The sequence below is a fragment of the Rhipicephalus microplus genome, chromosome 2 (genome assembly GCF_043290135.1).
Source record: "Rhipicephalus microplus isolate Deutch F79 chromosome 2, USDA_Rmic, whole genome shotgun sequence".
Lineage (NCBI taxonomy): Eukaryota > Metazoa > Arthropoda > Arachnida > Ixodida > Ixodidae > Rhipicephalus > Rhipicephalus microplus.
The window spans coordinates 299,421,219-299,443,620 of NC_134701.1; the positions used below are offsets into that span (position 1 = coordinate 299,421,219).

At 48.1% G+C, this 22,402-nt stretch overlaps 1 protein-coding gene across 7 annotated transcripts in view; it reads right to left on the reverse strand.

Moving 5' to 3' along the window:
• Positions 1-22,402, reverse strand: part of LOC119178697 (fat-like cadherin-related tumor suppressor homolog) — an 812,220-nt gene that overhangs the window by 736,886 nt on the left and 52,932 nt on the right. For all 7 annotated transcript variants that reach the window (XR_012888480.1, XM_075882464.1, XM_075882456.1 and 4 more), the window contains exons 7-8: positions 16,101-16,305; positions 448-587 (exon numbers count right to left, since the gene is read on the reverse strand). Coding sequence is in view for 6 of the 7 variants with exons in the window: in XM_075882464.1 (XP_075738579.1) it covers positions 448-587; positions 16,101-16,305 (345 nt within the window). In the remaining variant the exon portion in view is untranslated. The remainder of the gene's footprint in view (positions 1-447; positions 588-16,100; positions 16,306-22,402) is intronic.

Below are 22,402 nucleotides of genomic sequence, written 5' to 3' on the forward strand. Positions count from 1 at the left end.
GACTTGACCATCAACTTACCCTCCCCCGTCTCAATAGATGCTGCAGATACAGCAGACATTTTTTTTCCTCAATTATGAGGGCCTAAGTAATGAGCGTAGACTATTTATGCTTTAGGGCAGTTTGTAATGAAGCGCTTTTCAAATGTACAAGTGGCCAGTTAATTACCACTTCATGATGATCAATGTACAAACTGATGCCAGCGATGGAATTTGAAAAGACTGATTTGTACTGGTTCTGCCCACCTGAAATAAAAGTGTACACACAAGAAGATGACGTGATTCTTCATTAATTTGGTTGTGCTATGAAGCTGGACAACTCAATTTTCAACAGCCGATAAAGAGTGTGAACACGAATAATCCACCACTCTGAATAACAGATGCCCACATTAACATAAAATTTTAAAATAACGGGCCAAGAGTAAGCTTAGTGAATGAGAGGAGACTCACTGTGGCTGTCGCTTTGGCACTACCATCAGTGACGTGTACCGTCAAGTTGTAGCTGGCACATGTTTCTCGGTCAAGCGGTCTTGCCAACTTGATGAAGCCATGCTCACAGTCAATCATAAACTTGCCTTCTTCATTGCCACCTAAACCACAAACCAGCAAATCAATGTCAAAATATCACCCTTTAAATATTCACAAAACAATGGCAATTTTTAAGGACTTGTTTTTATTTGTTAGACATAACGTCATTTAGAACTAAAAGCCCGAAAAGCCATTGTTAAAGGCAAAATGCAACGACATTTGTGTACAGCTCAAAAAGCCATTTTATAGGCAGTCTAGCTGAAGATAATTCTATGAGCCAAATTTCACCTTCCAAATGCAAGTGGTCATCCATGAAAAAAAGCTTGCCAACAATTTCTATATAGAAATTTCTATACAATTTCTATACGATTTTCTATACAGAAACTAGAAAAAACAATGCCATTACAGCTCACCAGAAGTGATGTAGACAGCAGCCCGACAGCTGACCGATGCAGGCAAATTATCTGCTCTGCGCTCAGAAGTATGCATCTCACGGCCGTGCCCAAGAGTTTTTTCTTTCGATAGTAATGACAAAGCATACCATGTAAACATTGCGGGGTCTCAAAATGGCGAGCGCGCGCCACGCCACGTTCTTGGAGTGAACGGACACAGTAGACGCGGTCGGGGCAAACAAACACAACATACATACATTTATTTAACTAATTTATAATGACGATATCGTCCGCCGAATTGATACATCAGTAATGAACACGCGAGGGCATCCTTACACAATAACGTGACAAACACAATAACACACTGAAGGTGGCGTCACCAACGCTTGACTTATCACTGCCCACCCCCCCCCCCGGCGCGCAGGCCCGCGGTGCCACACACGCCGAGGACCCACGCTAGAGACAACCGTTCGCGACAGCCGCCACGCGCAGAAGAGGCTCGCTCATCTATCGCCCGCCACCAAGGCCTGCCTTCCGCCAGGGGTCACCGCCAGCATTACCACTCTAACAACAGTGGTAAACGCAAACACAACGCCATCTATCGTCCGGCAATTGTCACCCCCGAAAAACGGCTTCTGTGCGAGACACGTGCGCCACGCGGCGCAAACAGCTTTACAGGGGGTGTCAGCACCCTCACATTTTTTTAACCTTAAATTAAACCATATCCCGAAAACAAAGATCAGCTACACAAGCTTTAACAAAAAAAAATGACATCGCACGTCCATAATGTCCTTGCACCGCGACACCGCCGCTGGTCGACACTGCTGCACTGTCCGACTCGACTTCATCTCAGTACCGGCCCCGCAACACCAACGTTGCCGTCGGCGCGACGAACCGTTGCTAGCGCCGGCACGTCTTTCAGTTGCGACAAGCATTCACGAGGGCGCCGGACTGCAGGCAGTTGCGCAGGTCCCAGGCATCTCCATCGCCCGACCTCACGACCGCATTTCTGACCAGCAACGCTGACGATGTGCAGAAGACAGCCAGCTGTGGATGACATCCCTCCCGCTGAATACACCAACAACAACAAAAAAAAAACTCAAAAGAAACAATGAAGCAGGGCCTAGCGAAGGGAGCTTTGGGCTTTCCGGCCTTGTGGTACGATGGTCAGTACTGCTAGCTAATACATCGGCGGTGGCCGAGACGCCCATCAAAAATAAAATAAAGATCACCTTTCCTAATTCGTGCATCGCAAAATAAAAAAAAGAGAGGGACGCAGAGCGCAACACCTCAACACCACAATCCACCTAGTTGTGCCACGTGCGACAGGCAGCTGCGCAGAGCCTTAGGCCTAATGAGTCGCTCGACAACAACCAGCATCCACCCAGCACCCAGCCTAGGCGCAAAAGAGGCAGCCGCGAGGAGACATCCACTCTGTGAGGAGACCCTATCGCTCGCCGCACACAGCAGCCTACCGAGCAATCGGCGTCCACCGTCCCGGGCGGTGTCACGACGCCCCGGCGTCGAGCCGCAATACAAGTCAGCAACATTGCCCGGCTCCCTGAGCCCAAATAGATAGAAGAAGCTATTTACAGAAAATCGAACCACCCACGAGGCTTCCGTACTCACTCGCTTCGGGCCTGGCCTACAAACCACGTGCTCTAGGCCTTGCTTACCCCAGGATGCAGACCACATGGCTCTCGTCCCAATTCAACAACGGTTATGAAAACTAACACACACAAAAAAGAACAACACTTGCGAGCAAAAAAAAATAAAAAGTAAACCTGCCGACAAATTCAAACACGTCACAAATACTGATCTCCTCGGTCTCAACAAAGCACACCACCGACGCTAGCAATGAAGTCCTCCCTAGGCTTACTCTACTCCGACTCTAACAAAAGCCTGTACCGAACCGCACAAACTGTCGTCTGGTATTCCAAGAGCCCCACGTTGGGCGCCAGTGTGGGGTCTCAAAATGGCAAGCGCGCACCTTGCCACGCTCTTGGAGCGAATAAACACAGTAGACGCGGTCGGGGCAAACAAACACAACATACATACATTTAACTAATTTATAATGGCGATATCGTCCGCCAAATTGATACATCAGTAATGAACACGCGAGGGCATCCTTACACATTAACAGGACAAACGTACAACACGACAAACACGATAACACACCAAAGGCAGCGTCGCCAACGCTTGACTTACCACGTGGGCCCCCCAGGCGTGCAGGCTCGCGGTGCCACACGCACCAAGAACCCTCGCTAGAGACAACCGTTCGCGGCAGCCGTCACGCGCAGAAGAGGCTCGCTCAACTATCGCCCGCCACCAAGGCCTGCCTTTCGCCAGGGGTCACCGCCGGCGCTACCACTTTACCAACAAAGGTACTCAACGCGAACCCAATGCCACCTATCGTTTGATGGTTTGCCACCTATCGTTTGATAGTTGTCACCCCCGAAAAACGGCTTTTGTGCGAGACACGTGCGCCATGCGGCACTAACAGCTTTACGGGGATGTCAGCACCCCCCTAACATGCACCATGAAGGATACACAATCATAAAAATTTGTGAAAGCGTGAGACCTTATCCATCTAACTCACTGGTTCACAATAAATGATATTGCTGATCTATGCTTCAAATATTTTCGCTTTGTTGATATACTACAGATGCTAAGACAACAGTATTTTCTATAGCAAGTCTCGGTTTCGCACACTCCTATGTCTACCGAAACCATCCCTGAATTTCTGTAAACACTTGGCTGACTGTGTCCGAGACTTTTACATTAATTTTGTGGGAATTGAGGCTAGCCCCTTGCCAATGCGCAGGCTTTGCCACCTATTTTTGCCGTTCTCATGTCCTAACATGATTCGCCCCTCCACCGCGTCCGTCGCGCTGGGAGAGTGGGAGTGACGTTCCGCCCGCACTCACCGGGAGTGAATCAGAATCTTTTCGGGACAATGTAGGGCGAGCATGCATTTCTTTCCCGTCCGTCGGCTCCTTTTGTTTGGTACTCGCTTGGGCTTCGCCAACGACGACATGCGTTCACCACGAACGCTTACTTTTCGTCGCCCCTTTCAAACGCTAAGCCATAGAGCGGTGCGGTGTCTTCGTACGTCGTCGTACTATGCCAAACTGTATCTATCGAAGCCAAAGCGAGCGAAGTTTACCTTCGCTTAAGCGACCGGGCATTGTTATCTCTGTGTCACCGTAAATCTCTTTTGCCCACGAAGACGTGCTCGCGGCACCCTGTGTAGTACTTCTCGCCCATGGTGTGGATAAGCCTATTTGCTTTCCCACCGCCTCTGTTTCAATAAGCTCTGTACTGCATTTTTGGTTAATACAGGCAATAAAGTGTTGCGACCTGTTGAGAGCTGTACCGTGGGTCTTCCCACGCTTGGCTCGGTGCCATGGCTGTCCAAATGCGCGTGTGCAGAGTCAACCGCTAACGTGTGCCCTACGGCTCACTAAAACCGAACCCACACTCGTAGCCACACTTCTTCGGGATATGTGTACACTACAATTTCTAACGTAACCCAGTTCGTTTTCTCATAATGCGTTAATGTGCTTGAATTGCTTTGAATTGAACACGATTACATTTCTATCAAACTTCGTTGCCTTGAATAACGCAACTAGAAGCGAGCCGACCAGCCTTTAAATCTTTGATTACTAGTGCCCCCCCCCCCCATAATCTTTCAATACTTTTTACTGGTCATGAAACTTCTCTGTTTCAATACTTTTTACTGGTCATGAAACTTCTATGTCCCTCTGGGGAAAAGCTTTGTGCGCCACCAAACTTGACCTTGGCAGGTAGCCACCAGAGCTAAGAAGGTGCTCGTCAAGGCCAGAGAGGTGACGACATGGTGTATGTGCTCTGTTGGCACCATGTTTTGTTGTGAGCGTGTAGTGCTGTCTGTACCTGTTACCATTTCCAAACACGACGAACAGTTAGCGGCAGCTTCACAAACAATGCTCAAAACATGCTGTGTGCCGCACTGTCACTGTCGCTTCGGCTGAGAAGGCGCTCGTCGAGGACAGCAAGATGACGGCATGGTGTGTTGCCTGTGTTGGCGTCATGTTTTACCCCGACTGTTGGGTGCTGTGTGCCTGTTACCATTTTCGAACGTCCCAAATGATAAGCTGCAGATTGGCAAATGACAATATCAAAGACATATTGGGTGCTGCACTGTCACTCCAGCTGGCGCTCATTGAGGCTAAAGAGGATATGGCGTGGTGTGTAGGGCTTTGTTCAGTTGATGTCATGCTTCATCACCAGTGAACGGAGCTGTGTGTGCTGGTTTTTTTTTAACATGACGAATAGTTAGCGGCAGTTTGACCAACGATGCCGAAGACATGCTCTGTACTACAAAGTTGCTCTGGCTACAAAAGAACCGTCAAAAAAGTGTCATTTGTGTTTCTCAGTGACCTCAAAGGATGAGAGAAGTGGAAACAGGTGATACTGCATCAAAAACAGGTACACTCTAGTTTCGCTCATCAAACGTTCGCGCATGTGAAACATATTTCGATAAAGAGGATTGTGAAGACAAGTACGTTATACAAGGCACCACTGTTAGATTGCCGCATGAAAAAGCAAAGCTAAGGACAGATGCAATTTCTTGATGGACTCTCGAAACGCTTGTCATAGGAGTCAGAACCTCGGTGCTTGCCACACAGGTACAAGCCATTCCTTAAATGTTGCTCGCCCCCGAACCCTTATTCTCACCTTTTTGTCTTTTTTTTCCCATGCACCATTGTAGACTTCATTGTAGAGCTCATTTCTCATCCTGATTGGTCAAGTTTCATGCATTCTTCTTGTACCTCGCCCCTTACGCAATGCCCTTCCGTAGGGTCTTTAAGGAATTAAAGTGAAAGTGAAAGCCTGTCAAGCTTCCTCATGAGTCATCAAAAGACTCCGACGAATTGAATGCACTAAATTATGCAAACATGGAAGTTTTACATGACTTGCTTCTTGACTAATTTAAAAAATTCATCTACGTTGAACTGAAACAATATTTATATATATATATATATATATATATATATATATATATATATATATATATATATATATATATATATATTTATTTATATATATATATATACTGTGATATTTGTTCGTGCTACTTAATTCTTTGCTGATAGGCCTCTCTAATCGCTTTTTCTCACGTATTTCATAAGTTTGTAGTCATGCATAGTTATTTATACTTCTACACCTGTACATATGCCTTCATCAGTTTGTGTTCTGAAAATAAAATGCTTACAGCCTGAAATGAGTTGTTTGTTATGGAAAACATGAAATATTTCAGACCTATGGGTGCTAAAATATTTTTACTAAGGTGCTAAAATATTTCCAGAGTTCCCAGATCAATCAAATGCTCAAGACTTTCGTTCAAGTGAAAGGAGCTGTTGTAGAGCATGGCTAAGAAAATACATGGCACTTTGCAACATGTAACTACCAACACGCCCATAAACCTTAAAACCCGCGTTTTTGCGCTTCATGTCCTTCAAATGCAAGTGAAGTGAACAGACATTTTTAGCAGTACATCTTAGCAACTAAACCAGCAAGACGGGTACGAACTACAGTAAAACCTCGTTATATCGAAGTCACTGGGGCCACGACAAAGCTTCAAATTAGTCCGAAGCATTGGTTTGCTCTATGTGAGCAATGGGGCTCAGATATAGTCTTAAAGGAGCACTGACATCAAATTTTAAAATCGAGGTGTGGCCATCATTCGATCGCTTGGTATGCATAGGTCTTCTTAACCTGATGCCCATGTGGCCACCGTATCGTCCTTCATGCATTTCACGGAGTGCCTCAGCTTGTCGTTGGACAGGAAGGCAGAGGAGAAATGGACTGCTGTTTGGTCCTTGGTCTCTTCTGTACAACACATCGTTATGCGCGATAAACTTCTTTTGCACACGTTTTTGTTGCAGTGTTTGGTCGTCCACTGTCACCACAGCACTGACATGACCTAAATTTTGTAGCTGATGACCGCTTGCTCCTACCAAATGTCCGGACGAAGGCCTTATGCTTAATTTGAGTTTGTCAACTATTGAGGCTGTAATCAAGCTATTGACCGCTCCAGAGTCCAAGATGCCTTTAATCGTTTGTTCGTTGATGGAGACAGAAACAGAAAAGGTACCTGCTTCAGATAAACATGACACCTGCTCAATTACTGGCAACTGCTCGTGGGCATCAGCATCACCAGCTGTTCGTTTCCCCGCTGTTGTGAGCTGGAAGATTCGAAATCTTCCTGCCACTTCGAAAATTCTGCAGTTAGCGGTAGACGACACTGTGTGACAAAATGGCCACTTCTGGAGAAGTTCAAACACAGCTTACAAACTCTCAACGCATTTTCTTGCGACCTTTCAAAAACACGCGTTGCGGAGTGAGTCGATTGCCACGATGGTGATGGCTTTGTTTTTGTATCCCCTCCTTTTAGCACCTTTCTCTGAACTACTTCATCATCTGAGGAACCTCTATACTTTATGCTGTCCACGCGTTGACGATGGCGCATAGGCTTCCGAGGCGAATGCTTTGCCATAACACAGCATTCGGCGGATGGCGCTGTGGATCGAGCATTCAGGTCGAGCTTTCGGTATGCGAAGTCTGTACATGACTCGCCTGTGCGTCGCGCTGCGCCAAACATTCGCTGCTTAGATGTTACATCGCAGCCCATGTTATATTGATAGCGGAACGCTGCCTTCATGTCAGTCTAAGTACTGATACTAGCCACCTTCGTGTGGCGACGCATCCATGTAAAGTCTTCAACTGGGAGCCTTGAAATAATGAATGGTATGGCGACCTCATCGGGAGTGCAGAAGGTTTTAAACCAATAGTCAACTTGGTGAAACCAGACATTTAGATCTTTCCCGGGAGGTGGTAAGGAGCTCACCGCGAAACTGGAAAGTTGGTCACGAGCGCCTCCACTGTTAGACATACACACGGGAGCATCGCTTCTGGCTTGTCTTTGTTGCTTTTTCGAGCCGTGTTTGAGATTCATCGATGCACTGCTCTCTTCTGCACTCGTGCTTGATTCGGCGTCAGGATTTTCATGTGTTTTTAACTCCAGACGCCGCTCGATGCGCTCTACTAGTGAAGTAAGTAAGTTATACAAGAGGTCGTGACTTGCCTTCATCTGCGAGTAAAGAGGCGGTTTTGGTGCGTCGTCTTCTTTGGCGGCGTCAGGGTCCTTGAGAATCATCAGTTTCAGTTCATCCAATTCGCTCCGGAGTTGGCCCACCTCGGTCCGTAAGATATCGGCTTCGGACACAGCTGACCGGTAGGCTTCCACTTAGGCGGCGTCATCTAGCTGCTCGAACACGTCGACAGAACACGGGGCTGTCGCCATCTTGGGATCACGGAGCCGACGCTGTCCAAACGTCAGTGGTTGACCCTGTAGTGACACGTATCCCGAAGGAGTACGGCCACTAGCGTGGGTCCAGTCCTAGCTAGCCGCAGGGCACGCGTTAACCATCGCCATGGCGAGAACACGATACTGCTCAAAGTCGCAACACTTTATTGTCTGTGGCAACACCAAAACGCAGTACAGCCCGCTGCAAAAACGCGGCGGGAAAGCAAATGGGCTTACCCCGGCCACTGCAGGGCATAAAAGTACTACACAGGGTGCCACGAGCACGTCTCCGCGGTAAAGGTGATCCATGGAGACACCGGCACCAAGGCCCGGTTGCTCGAGCGAGGGCAAAGGCGCTCGCGTTGGCTTCGGAGAGATACGGGTCGGCGTAGCTAGGCCACGCACTAGGACACTTTACCACCCTTCGGCCTAGCGTTGGGAGGGGGGGGGGGGGCAACATAAGGTAAGCGTTCGCCGCGGGTGCAAGGCGCTGTTGGCGAAGTTCGAAAGAGCCCCACAGGGAGCTGACGGACGGAAAAGAAAAGCGTGCTTACCCCCATGTCGTCCCCGGAGAGGTCTCTCGCCCGCTCCTGACGCGCGCGCGCAAAACGTCTCGGGAGATTTCGCGCGCGGCGCCACAGTCAACATCCGCTACCGAGTGAGGGGGCTAAACGTCACTCCGCTCCCCCAGTGCGGCAGACAGTGGAGGAGGGGAGACATGTCGGGACATGAGAACGGAGAAAGAGGCGGCAAAGCCCGCGCAAAGGCAGCGGGGTGGCCCCAATTCCCACCTCCCAAAGGATCGCGTATGGAGCGACGTCCCCACATAGCAGATGTAAACCTTTTCTTAGTTCACCTCGAGTCGTTGGGCGCCAATTGTGACGTGCCGTTGTGGCCATCGGATATACTGGTACCGAGGCGGCCTAAGAAGGACATCCACACTCTTTCAAGATCAGGAATTATTTCACATTCCTCGAGCCCCCGTGACCTCGGTGCCGATCTTCTTCGTTTTCCTCGCACAAAGACGCGAGACACCCACCGAGCGTCGTCTGCTATCGCTCCTCACAATATCGTCAATGTATATCGTCACCCAACTGCAGTTTGCATGCATCGCTATGGGACAGCGCCTTCCATGTACGATAAGGGAACACTATGGGGTACGCGAGAGGGATCGACGATCGACAACCAACAAGGTCTTGCTATAAGGAGCTTTGCCTCTAAAATAGCATGAGCACCACTTTAGGCAACAATGTATTTCTGTGCAAGCCCCTGGTACAAAGGCTACACACTTCGTCGCAGCTAAGTAAATTGAGGAACACACTTGCTGACAAGTGTACTTTGCGCAACTGAAACTAAACTTTCTACTCTGAAACTAAACACTCGCGGCGAAGTGTACTTGCTCTGAGTCACACGTGGCACTGATGTTGCCACGTGTGACCGGGGTATTACTGCAAGAGCTACAGTGGAATCTTGGTAGAACAAACCCCACATTAACGAACTTTTCACAAAAACTAACTTTTAAATAACCCTGCACCAGCTCCTAATAGTTTCAATGTAAGATTATTTTACTACTACGTACTTCAGAATAACGAACTTTTCAGCATAACGAGTGTTAATTTAGTTCCGTGTTATATTAACAACGCCTCAGTACTACGAACTTATGTTCTGAAATCCATTGCGACCATTGGAGTGGAACGCAAGCAGACGACAAAGCAAACGGAAGCCTTGCTTCTCGAAAGACGCGCAACGGTGTGGAGAAAAAAAAAACGAAAAGGGGACTTTCTTTTTTTTTTTTTCGTTGAAACGCCGACGTTGCAGGTTTACAAGCGGGCACAGAGGCGAAGAACACACAGGAGGGCAAGGTCAGCGAGGCAGAGTCGGAGTTGCGCAGCAGGAAGCATGGGCGCGGAAAACCTGAGACGAGAGAGCAGAAAACGAAACGCGAGAAACTTTCTTTTTTAGCACTTTTTTTCTTCGAAAGAGGCGATGATAGCCGTGACACTTTGGGTTTTTCTTTGGAGGCCTTGTTTTTTCAGTCGTGTTCATCTCTTTTCGGTGATTACTTATCGTGTCCGCAAAGCAACTGGGCATTCACGCTGCGGTGGTACTACAAATGAGTTCTTCTCTGCTTGCGACGAAGAAGCGGAAGCAGTTTTCGCTAAGCAAGACAATGGATATTCTTCGGCAACTGGAAGGCAAAAAGCAGCTAACGTGGTTGCTTGGGCGAGTTGGTTGTTGCAGGCTGTTGTGACCAAAGAACCCAATTGCACCACAAGATTGTGGATGAGCTGGAGGCCTTCGCGCTGCTAAGTTTGTGCTGTAAAAAAAAAATCACAGACTTCTTTAAGGTAAACGTGCATTTTTTGGTATTTACTTGTGCATTTGTTTTCTTCTCGTGAAAAACAAGTTCAAGGACCCACTGTTGTAAAGGTAAGTCATTTTGAAAAGTGAAAATAAGTATTTATGGTTAATTTTCGAGCTCTCACAATAAGGACCTTTCAAAATAACGAACGAGTTTCCACAGTCCCCTGAAGTTCGTTATACCGAGATTTCACTGTATTACAAATGCTGATGTGCTGGTAGACAGGATTATGGGAAAACTCTTCTGGATGAAGATCCATGGATAAAGAATATTTGAAGATGAGTGTGAATGCGTTCCCATTGTTGACATGCTTTTGTACAAATAAAAAGCATAGAAAATTCAATATTGCTCTTTATATCTGTTTTTTTTTTCTAGATTTCATTCAGCTATGTCCAAAAATAGACGTGATTAACGTTATAGTGGCATGCGTGCAGTTATTAGTGAAAATTGATTTATTTACGTGCAGTGCCACTCTTGAAACAAGCTAGCAGCAGCATTTCTGGAATAGACAAGGTCCGCCGATGATTCGCCGCACACTTACACGCTACTGATTGGCCTCACATCTTGAGCCTATACAAAGAGCACATTTTGCTGTTGGGCCGACTTTCACAACACAGGCTCTTTATTCAGTGCATGGTTGTGACATTGGTGGCCCCAAGAACGACCAAGCTGCACTTTTAATTCGCAGGCACGACTATTGCCAGTAGCAGACGTTTCCTCCGCCCCCCCCCCCCCCCCCACCAAACCGAACTTTGATGCAGTTTGGCGCAATTGTCGTTGATATTACCAGGGTTGCAGAGTAAATCTGACTTGGTGCGGTTGGTGCAGCAGTAGAATCACTGAAATCAGTGAGACTATTGATGGCATGTTTTCTATAACAGAGGCACATGCAGTGAGTGGCACAAACTTTGGTTAAGCTGAATATAATGACAAAAAGAGCATTGCTGTAATTAAGCAAGTAGAGGGCATCAGGGGCATTGTGGAAAAGCTTTAGCTGTGTTTAAGAAAGGAAAAGTAGACAACCACCTGTTTGTGGCACGAAGTCACAAGAAAATCCCCAGACCAGGACAAATTTTAGGAAGCTTTGCTTTCTGAGAAAAACGCACGGTTTTTCTTACAACTTCGTACCACAAACAGGTGGCTGTCTACTTTACCTTCCCTAACCCTTCTGCCATCTTACGGGTTTCAGCAGAACTCATATGCATTACTTGTGTCCATGTGCTTCAAGTTGTCAATGAATGCACCCTCATGCTGCCGATTGCTAGCTTTCCGGTTAGCTCAATTGGTAGAGCGACCGCCCAAGAAAGGAGTTGGTCCCAGGTTTGATCCTCGGACCAGGACGAAAATTTTCGCAACTAAAAAGCTTTTCTTTCTGAGAAATTCATATAGATTTCTATGTGGCTTCATACCACAAACAAATGGTTGTCCACTTTTTCATTCTTAACCCTTCTGCCACTCCTTGCAGGTCTCCGCAGAACTCATTTGCATTTGTAGCCGTGTTTGTTACCAGAACATTATTATTTTTTGGCCATAAACGGTCCAAAGCAGTGCAAACAGGTGGACTGGTGAAATTCTGCACGCTTGGCGCAAGCTGTACTTGGAATGTGCACAGCAAATCACAGGTATATGTGATTGTAGCAAAATGCCACAATTGGTGCAGTTGGACCACCACTGTGTGTCACATGGCCAGTGGTGCCATTTTAGGGCATTAACAAGTCATGCGATTTTCTGAAATGTCCCATGACTTGCGGTAGAGCTGAATTCATCTTATTTTATCACACAACCACCCTGTTTTCCTCACCTTGGCCAGTGAACCTCATGCTTCGGCTATTCACATCCTTTCATACTGTCTGGCGGACTTTCCCCCTGTGCCCTAAAGAACTTAAACAGCTGGCAGCATGAAGAGGCCCTACAGCATTCAGAGAACCCAGTTGAGCAGACTATGGATGCCGACTGAGCTGCAAGCACCATGGACCAACACCAAATGAACCTTTGAGCACAACGGCGTCATGCAGGGGCGCAAGAGCCTGTGTGTTCCTTCATACAATAAATAAAGCTGTTCTCTTCCTCCATCAGCTTTATGAGGTCGGGTCAAGTGATCTCAGCTTCTCTTCAGCAGGACCACAATTGAGCATGCCATCAATTCAAAGCCATTTGCTGTGCTAACTGTACCTTTCTCCATTCTTAGTGGTATTCTGTGGCCCATAGTCATATTTATGATGATGATACAGTTGAAACCCACAACAACGAAATCGGCGGGGAAAGCACAAAATTTCGTTAATGCAAGAATGCGGCAGAAAAGACAGAAAATTTACAAAAAAAAAACATTTTATTTCCAAAAGTCAGTAAGTTTACTTTGGCGGGCCTTACCATGCAGCGATTTCATGCCTTTCGACTCACACTGTAAGAAATAGTCCATCGCCACGTCGTTGTCGTGCTCGCCAAAAAACATGCGAATTGTGTCGAAGGCATTCAGCACATCCTGCAGACTTGTTGTTTTCTCTAGCTGCTCCGGTCGCTGCTCATTGGGATCGGTCACCTCGCACACGCTACTGATGATGGCTTCATCAGTCACTTCTTCGTGCACGACGATGCCTTCGTCCGCGCAAACGAACTCATGGACGCTGAGGCCATTGGAAATCTCGTTTGACACAGCACAAAGTTCGCCCCATGCACTGGTCAGTGATGGCGGCACTGCACTGTTACCAGTACCGTCATCAAGTGCGCCTATAGGCGAACCTTCTTCCGGTTCTGCCGGATCAGTGCATGATGCCTGCGGAGTGACAAGGCTGGCGCGTGTGAAGCAATTGTTATCACGGCTGAACTCGTCGCAATCCATGCAGCGGCAATCATCTCAAGCACCATGAACAAGTCCACGTCAGTGGGGCGTTTCATATGTATATTCAGCAGCAAACGCTGGATCAGCCTCTCTCTGTAAGCGCACTTCACACTGCGAATAACTCCCTGATCGAGAGGCTGCAGCACCAAAGTGCAGTTTGCTGGGAAAAACATGAGGTGCACGTTTCCGAGCTGCACGTCGACGTGATGGGCACTACAGTTGTCGAGAAGAAGGCAGAATGACCTGTTTGCCTTCCGCATGTCGGCATCGAAGGACTGCCAGCCGCTAAAAATAGCCCACGTCATCCACGACTTCAAGTTCGTGGTGTAGCTTACTGGCAGCCTGCGATTCCCCTTGAAACAGCGGGGCTTCTTGCTCCTGCCAATAACGAGCAGTGGCCGTTTGTCTGTGCCATTCATGTTGGTGCACAATATAATCGTCACGCCCCGCTTGCTGTGCTTGCCACTGTGGCACTTCTGGCCCTAGAAGTCCAAGGTCTTGGATGGCAGAATTTTATAAAACAATGCCGTTTCATCGGCATTATATCTGTTCAAGAGCTTGTACTGGCCGAGCAGTTCTTTGTCGCTCAGCAGCCACACTGACGTTGTCACCGAGTCGACAGCTTCTGCCTCCTTGGAGATGACTTTGGATACGATGTCGTGGCGAGCTTTGAAACGGCTCAACCAGCCGGGACTCGCCTTAAATTTGTCGTGGCTGAGCATACAAGCGAAGTCCAGCGCCTTCTGTTGCAGGATCCTGCCAGATAAAGGCACCTTCTTGGCACGTTGTTCACAAAATTATTCGAAGACCGCCTTGTCCACGTCCGGGAACGCTGCAGTCGTCACGGTTTTGTGTGCTGTGTTCAAGTGCACTAAGAATAGAGGCCTTATTCTTGATAATCGCGGACAATGACCTGCAAGCAATGTAGAATTCTTCGGCGATGTCCATTTTTTTTTCTGTCCTTTTCCACTTCGCTGATGATGGCAGCCTTATCTTCCAGCGTGATGAACTTCCGCTTTTTCTTTGAGCGTGGCATCTTCGCAGGCAGCGAAATCGAATGAAGCAATCGCAACAAACGGTTCACGTTGCACCAAGCGACCAAGCAAACTCTCCACAAATGGCTCCACACACACACGACCATGTGTGCGCAAAGCCGACAAAGCCAAGCACAGAGCCAAGCCAACGAATGACACTCCATGAGGACTGTGGCTTTGGCTTCGTACATAGTCCGCGATAATGACCAGGTGTTTCGGCAAGCCACCATCATCATCATTGTTGCGAGCTTTACGTTTTTTTTTTTTTTTTGTAAACAATGATGGCGGCTGCTTTTCAAGTGCGCTTAGCGATAGTTTTGCACAATTGAAGTGTAGCATGAATGCACTTCAGCAGTCTTGAAATGTAAATGTTGCGAGAACAGATTATTTGCACACTCATGTTCCAAAAATTTCGTTAATGAGGGACTGCGGTATGAATATTTTTCGTAGTCGCGAGTTACGAAAGGCATTGACTCCTGTGGGCGTTCGCCGGTGCTGCGAAAATAATTTGTTGCGGTGAGAATTTCGTTATCGCGGGTTTCGACTGTAGTTTTCAAACAGGCCACACAGTAGCGTCACATAGCCGTTACGATGATGATTGGTTGATGCAATCAGCTCAGAAGGAATGATCTGCTTCACAGTTAAACAAATAAAATAAGCCTTCTTGGCGGAGCATAATTTGAAGTCCAGGTCAACCCCCCCCCCCCCCCTTCAAACACAGGTCTCCAAACCACTTGATGACCATATTGTTACGAGCTGTTGGAGAAGAGGACGAGGGCATTGTTATTGTTTCTGTAGCCTTGCCCCATGCAGTGCTCAATTGCTGAGCATTTTGAATAAACGCTTCCCGACTCATAACAACATAAATGAGTTGTACATACTGTGCAACACACATGTAAAAGAATCACACCTGCCCTAAGGGCTACGTTGAATTTTGTGGTTGGGAAATGCAAGCCCTTGGCAGAACAAAATGTAAAGCTAACAAGGGAGATTATATACATCAGTGAACTTATATTTGCCCAAAATTTTAGCAGGACATGCATTTTCGCAGTCACAACATGTTCATGCCATGAAATTTTTCTAGACACTGACAAGCACTAGAAAAAAAAAACGGAAGATGCCATGACATTGACACCCAGAAGATAGGTACTCAGGAAGGATACAGCATAGAACAAAACTCATTACCCACACATCAGCTATTTATGTACACAAAGCATGTGCAGCAGTTGAAAAGTGAGATGAGAACGTGGACTCATTATAGGTGAATGAGCACCGCACACAACAAATTGAAATCTCAGATATAGCAATGCGCAATATGAACGGCAGTCAATATGATCAGAAACAGAACAGGCAAATGGGACAAGAAAGACAGACCGGCACCAACTCTTGTCCGTCTTTCTAGTCCCGTTCGCCAGTCTTATTGTTTTAGATGAAGCTATGCCATCCAGCAGAAGGCCTTTTAGGGAAAGAGAAACGCCTGCACAAGTGAGCATGCGTCGTCTCTTTGCCGTGAGTGTTAACACTGCCCTTTTTTTTTAAACTGTGCACCGAATTAACCTCCCAGCCCCACTATAGGACAAAATGGCAACACACCCACCTGCCAAGCTGTACCAGAGGGCATCTCCATCTGGGTCTGAGGCATGCACAATGGCCACAAGGTGGTCCACGGGGTCAGTCTCAAGCGTCGGTGAGACTTCCACATCATGGACAACCGGTGCACTCCCACTGGTCACAGGACGTGAGACCACGTAAAGCTGCACGTGCGCACTTGCAGGCCAGCTGCCAGAGTCAAATGCTTGTACCTTCAAAACACAAGAGAGATTGTTGCACAAGAATAACACTTCTTTCTTTATGTCCGCTGCTACCTAGCAGTGCAGACATATAAGCATCAATGTTTCAGACAAGCAAGACTCTTGTGAGTACTACATAGAACATCCCAACAATATATTCCTTAAAAAAAGTGAGTACATTGCTAGTTTATATGAACACACTGCTTTAGAGAACACTTGATTAAATTCAAAATTTTTTCAAAGCAATTCAATGTTCAATTTTTTTTTATCAATCAACATGGGCGGCGAGGATTATAGGCTTGCGAGCCTGACAACCAGCCCCGCCTCTACATACACTTCCACTTCAGGAAGCATGTGGCAATATTTATGATAGTCAAGCCCACCTAACGAACCTGAGCGCAGCATGGCATCTGTTCACTGTATCCCGAAGTTCATAGTAAATGAAACACAGGTTTGATATGTGGGGTTTAACGTCCCAAAAACACCATATGATTATGAGAGACGCCGTAGTGGAGGGCTCTGGAAATTTCGACCCCCTGGGGTTTTTGAACGTGCACCCAAATCTGAGCACACGGGCCTACAACATTTCCGCCTCCATCGGAAATGCCGCCACCGCCGCCGGGATTCGATGCCGCGACCTGCGGGTCAGCAGCCGAGTACCTTAGCCACTAGATCACCGCGGTGGGGATAACACAGGTTTAAAAATGTTGCTAGTGAAAACTCTTTTTTTTGTACAAAAAAGTCTGTAATGCATGTGTTCCAAAGAACAGAAGCAATAAGAGTGGTTTCGAGCTTATTTAAAGCGGCAGCATGCTCTTCACCGAGGGCCTTGGCATATACAAGCTGCCTAAGGCTATTTGGGTTCCCGAGAAGCAGTCGCCATTCTCGTCCTGTGCTGTTGAGTCAACAAGGGCACGGCATAGGCAGTCGGTGTCAAATGCCTTTGTCCGAGCTTGTAAGCTATGGTGATGTCGAATTCCTGAAGTTACAGAATCCACCTTGCAATGCGACCAGAAAGGCTCTTCAAGGTAGCCAGCCAACACAAGGCATGGTAGTCGCTCACAACTTTGAATGGCCTACCAACCATAGAGCTAGAGTCAAAACTTGGATGTAGCACATATGATGGCAAGACACTCCTTTTCTGTAGTGGAATAGTTGGCTTCCGCCTTGGATAGCGACTAGCTCGCATGATTAATGACCCTTTCATGTCCGTCAATCTTCTGCACTAGGACGGCTCCGAGCCCTTCGCTGCCTGCATTGGTGTGGATTTCTGTGTCGGCGCATTCGTCGAAATGGGCAAGTATTGGCAGCGTTTGCAGGTGTCGTTTTAGTTCTTGAAATGCTTCCTCCTGAAATGTTTTTCACTTGAACTTCACTTAAGTCATTGTAAGGTTAATAAGTGGCTCGACGATGCGAGCTAAGTTTTTGATGAAACACCTAAAATACGTGCACAGGGCAAGGAATCAACGCAAGGCCTCCTTGTCAGCAGGTGGTGGGAATGCAGCCATGACCGCTGTCTTGTGAGAGTCAAAGCATACTCCAGACTTGCTGAAAACGTGGCCCAAGAAGAAGAGTCCCTCGTATGTGGAGCGGTACTTTTCTGGCTTCAGGGTGAGTCCGGAGGTTTTGATTGCTTCAAATACAGCTTCAAAGTCCCAGAGATGCTCGTCGAAGCTCAAAGCAAATATGACGACGTTGTCCAAGTACACAAGATAACTCTGCAGCGGACATTATATAGTTGTCCAGCAACTTCGGGATGTGTCCGTTACTAGTGGTCTAACAATAAACCAGCACTTGATTATGAGACGCTACAGATGCCACAGCGTCATTTGGTCTATCGAGTCCAGGTGCGTCTGTTCTCATAGCGCGATTCAGGACTTGCGTCGGTTACAAAGTCTGTCACTTCAATCCAGACAGCATGGTCCCCAACACAAAACGTCGCAGGCGCCGAACAAAGACCAAAGTACATGAACTTGAACTCAAAGAGGCCATCTGGTGTTATGAAAGCAGCTTTTTCTCAGTATCTTTCGCCTACTTCAATTCGTTAGTAGCCTGTCTTGAGGTCTAACGATGAAAAGTGCATCGCGTTGTGAGAAGTATGTTGTGACGAGTACTGTGAGAAGGCCGGGAGAAGAGCAAGTGCGCGAACGTGTTTGTCTGGTGGAAGAGGTAGTTTGGTTGTATGCCGGCTCAAGAGTTTTTGGACCTCGTAAAGGAATCTTTATTGGAGCGATTCCAACTGAAAATTTCGAGAAAGGTTGTGGACAAGTAAGCCTGGAGATTCTGAAACTGGAAAGCAATTGGTGTGCCAGCAAGCTAACTATTTTGATTGCTGGGTTGAGTAGTCAAATACGATGGAACCCCGTTCATACGTTTTTCAGCCGGCGAGGGAGGAAAAAACGTAATAGCCGAGAAAACGCAACAGTGAGGAAAACTCTGAAAATGAATGAAAGCACAGGCGCTTCGACTACAAACCATTTTAATAAAGTGAGCCTCAGACAAATTATTCGAAGATAGTTGACCGCCGCTTATTAGCTAGCTGGTAAGCACCATGCGTTTCTCAATCATCTGGAAGGCCGCATCGCTTTCAGCGTCGCTGATGTGCGAAGTACCTGCGTAGGTAGTCCAGTGCCGTGACGGCTTTTCCAAAGTTGAGGTTGGCGGAGTCCATTAACAGCTCTTCAGAATCGTGTGGCTCGTGCTCAACATCGTCGTTATTGCAGCCACCGCCTTCACTTGCTATCAAGTTTGCAACGAACTGAGCCACCCATGTTGCAGCAAAAGTGCACCATCAGCCGTTCTTTGCTGCATTTGCTTCCGTGGCATGCTTCGCCATTTAGGCTTAGCAATTTCGGTGATTGCACACAAAAGAAAAGGCCTGTTTTGTCAGCACTATAAATGTCGTGACGCTTGTACCCCTCAATTAAAGCAGATAGTGTGGACTTTCAATCATCGACTGTTCCCACATTCACACTTGCTGCTTCTCCACTCACCATATTGTAAGAGATGTCATGCCTCTTTAGGGAATGGTCAATCCAGCCATTGGACACCGCAAAGTCAGTGAACCCCAGTCTATCAGCCACTTTCATTGCCTCCTCATGTAAAAAGCTGCCATCGAAGTTAATACCGGCCGCACGAGCTTGCTTAAACTAGATGAGAAGAGCCTCGTCGAGGTTCTCATGCTTGGTACCATGACCTAATTTTACTTTCTGGCTGAAGAAAGCAGCATTCCCTTCAATCTCGCCACACTTTGAGGTGATGCTCTTGAGCATTGACGGTGGCAGTAAGGTCTTTGGCAATGTCAACCCTTTTTCGCACTGGCTGCTTGACGATTGCGTTAAGTACCCCCCGCTTTTCCTCAAAGGAAAGCACTTTCCGCTTCCCTGATGCTATTAAGACTTGACAAAGATTGCGCTGACAAGTTCAACGGTATTCAGCAGGCTTAGCGCACACAACAAGGCTTGAAGACGAGTCACAAACAGTGTTGCCATGTCATATATAAAAAAACCCCAGCAGGAGCCTTAAAGAACCGCTAAAACCGCTAAATTCAATATTTGTGCCCTAAACGTGTAGAAAAAGCTTTTTCTTTCAATATTTTTTTTTAATTTCGTACTTGAAACTGCCGATGTTCAAATATGAAACAGAGTCATTTCTTTTAAATAGGACTGTGATACAGCCCAAAAACAGGACAAAGACAAGAATGTAGAGTAACCTAGCTTATCCCATAGTTTTATACAAACTTACTTGAGCAAGACCTCTCTCCTCTATTGGCCAGCACCCGGAAAGCACGTTTTCCTTTGTCCGTGTACCCTTTAGAAATCACCGAACTGTAGTCTGCCTGGGTGCCTAGGCATCCCCGGTGGGCATGTTTACCTGAGTGTTAGCTTCGGTACCGAAAGCTAAGCCAACAGCGGTGCCTAGTGCTTAAAGTGGTCGCCCCACGCAAAGCCGCACTTCTCGTAGGCCTACGCGAACGAGGCTTGCCCTAACTCTCGCGACCAGGCTCACTGGCCATCCTGAGAGTGTGCAGCATAGCCCCGAGGGACCTTTTTCCCGACCAGTGTGTCAAAGCTCGCCATTGCCAGCTGCGACGTGCTCGCGGTTTCTTTTTATTGTGAATGTCCGCGTGAGAGCCTTTGCTCTTCGCGTCCCCCAGCAGACTTGTACTCTTGTTCGGGGTGCCGCCAAAGGGAATAAAGTGTTTGTGTACTGCTGTTTAATCGAACACTGTTTGTTTTGTCGCGCCACGCTAAACGCTTTGTTAGATGAGCGTGCGCAGAGTGGTGCGCTACACGCGAGTAGGCGACAGAGACACGGCCCTGTGGCTTGCTAAGCCTCATCGCTACAGTGATGAGGCTTAGCAAGCTTCATCACTGTAGCTGTAGGCCTTACGGCTCATCACTGTAGGCCCTGTGGCTTGCTAAGCCTGATCATTCGCTACAGTGAGTAGCGAGGTCGCCACAATGGCGCACAACCCGGTATCAAAAACTCATTAACCCTTTGATAAGACTTAGCTGAGTCAGCCCACCTTTGCGAATCAGGCTCGCCGTGTTATCCACGTTATGTTTGCTACGGGTGAGTTTTGTCCCCTGACGCTTTTAGCAGATACTGCAATGCTCGAGAACAGGGCCAGTGCTCCCCTTGAGCATCACAATTCAGTACCCTCTCTTGTCACAAGCCCCAGATGGAATGTTGGGCACCAGATGTAGGGGGTTCGTCCTATGTACGGCTGACGCAGAAGCCTAACTAATGTTTTAGCCGCACACATTCGTACTATGCACGATTAACGTCCCCTATCCGTAGCTCGTCTCATTTCAGCTACACGGGTTCGGGCGAATAAGGCAACAGGATAGGTCAACAACAACACTTTATTGCTAGGCTTTAGCAATAGCGCGTGAATGTCGCGAGGAGACAGTACAAAAAACAAGGGTAGATGCTTACTCCTTGGTCAATGAAGTCCTCGGCTCGCAGAGGGTTGCAGGTTCGACCTCCATCATTCCTGGCCGGTGTCAGAAAGAGGGCGTACGGCTGTCCCCACGCTAGTTTTGTTCACTGACCCGGTTTCCCTTTCCCTGATGAGAATAATACCTTTTCTCGCTGAGGGAGGGGAGACCCGTTCGGCGCGCTGGGAAAGGGGGTTCGCAAGCGCCGGCCATGGGGGTGTTCCCGCAATTAGGCTTTCGTGCTGCTGTAAAAGAGAGAGGGTGGCTGGGCGCTCGTGTTTTCCCACAAGACACGGCCCTGTGGCTCGCTAAGCCTGAACCCGCGGTGACTATTTGCAACGGTGAGTAGCGAGGTCACCACAAGCATCCCTGTCTTGTGAACTTATCCCAGAGTGCAGTTGTGCTCCCGTGATTTTCCCAGCAGACAAGAGTCAGCTTTTGTCATAGCGCTTGTGGAGATCTGAGGCGCGCCCGCGACCATTTCGCGGGCATTCCGCCACACGGCCACACCCTTTTGCTTTCCTGCTCTGTTAACACCCCGTGGCGATAGATGGCGCCACGCGCGGGCACGGCGCGCGCCACTGCGCGCGCCGAGGGAGCGGTCTCTTCTCCGTTGGTCGGCGCCGGGTAAGCACGTGTTTTCCTTCGTCCGCGTCCCCTTTGGGAATCGCCGGACTGTAGCCTGCCTGGGGTGGCCTTGGGCACCTCGGCAGGCGTGTTTACTTGATTGCTAGCTTCGGTAACGTACGCTAAGCCAAGAGCGGTGCCTAGTGCTTGAAGTGATCGTACCACAACGAGCCGCACTTGCCGTAGGCCTACGCGTACGAGGTTTGCCCTAACACTCGCGACCAGGCCCATTGGCCATCGTGAGAGTGTGCAGCATAGCCGCGAGGGACCTTTCCCCGACCGGCGTGTCAAAGCTCGCCATTGCCAGCTGCGACGTGCTCGCGGTTTTCCCCTTATTGTGAACGTCCGCGTGCGGGTGCCTTTGCTACCCGCGTCCCGGGAGCGGACGTTGTACTGTTGTTCGGGGTGCCGCCAGAGGCAATAAAGTGTTGTGTTTTGCATTAGAACACTGTCTGTTTGCCGCGCCGCGCTAAACGCCTTATCAGTTGAGCGCGCGCGGAGCGGTGCGCTACACGCGAGTAAACGGAGTAGCGGCCCTG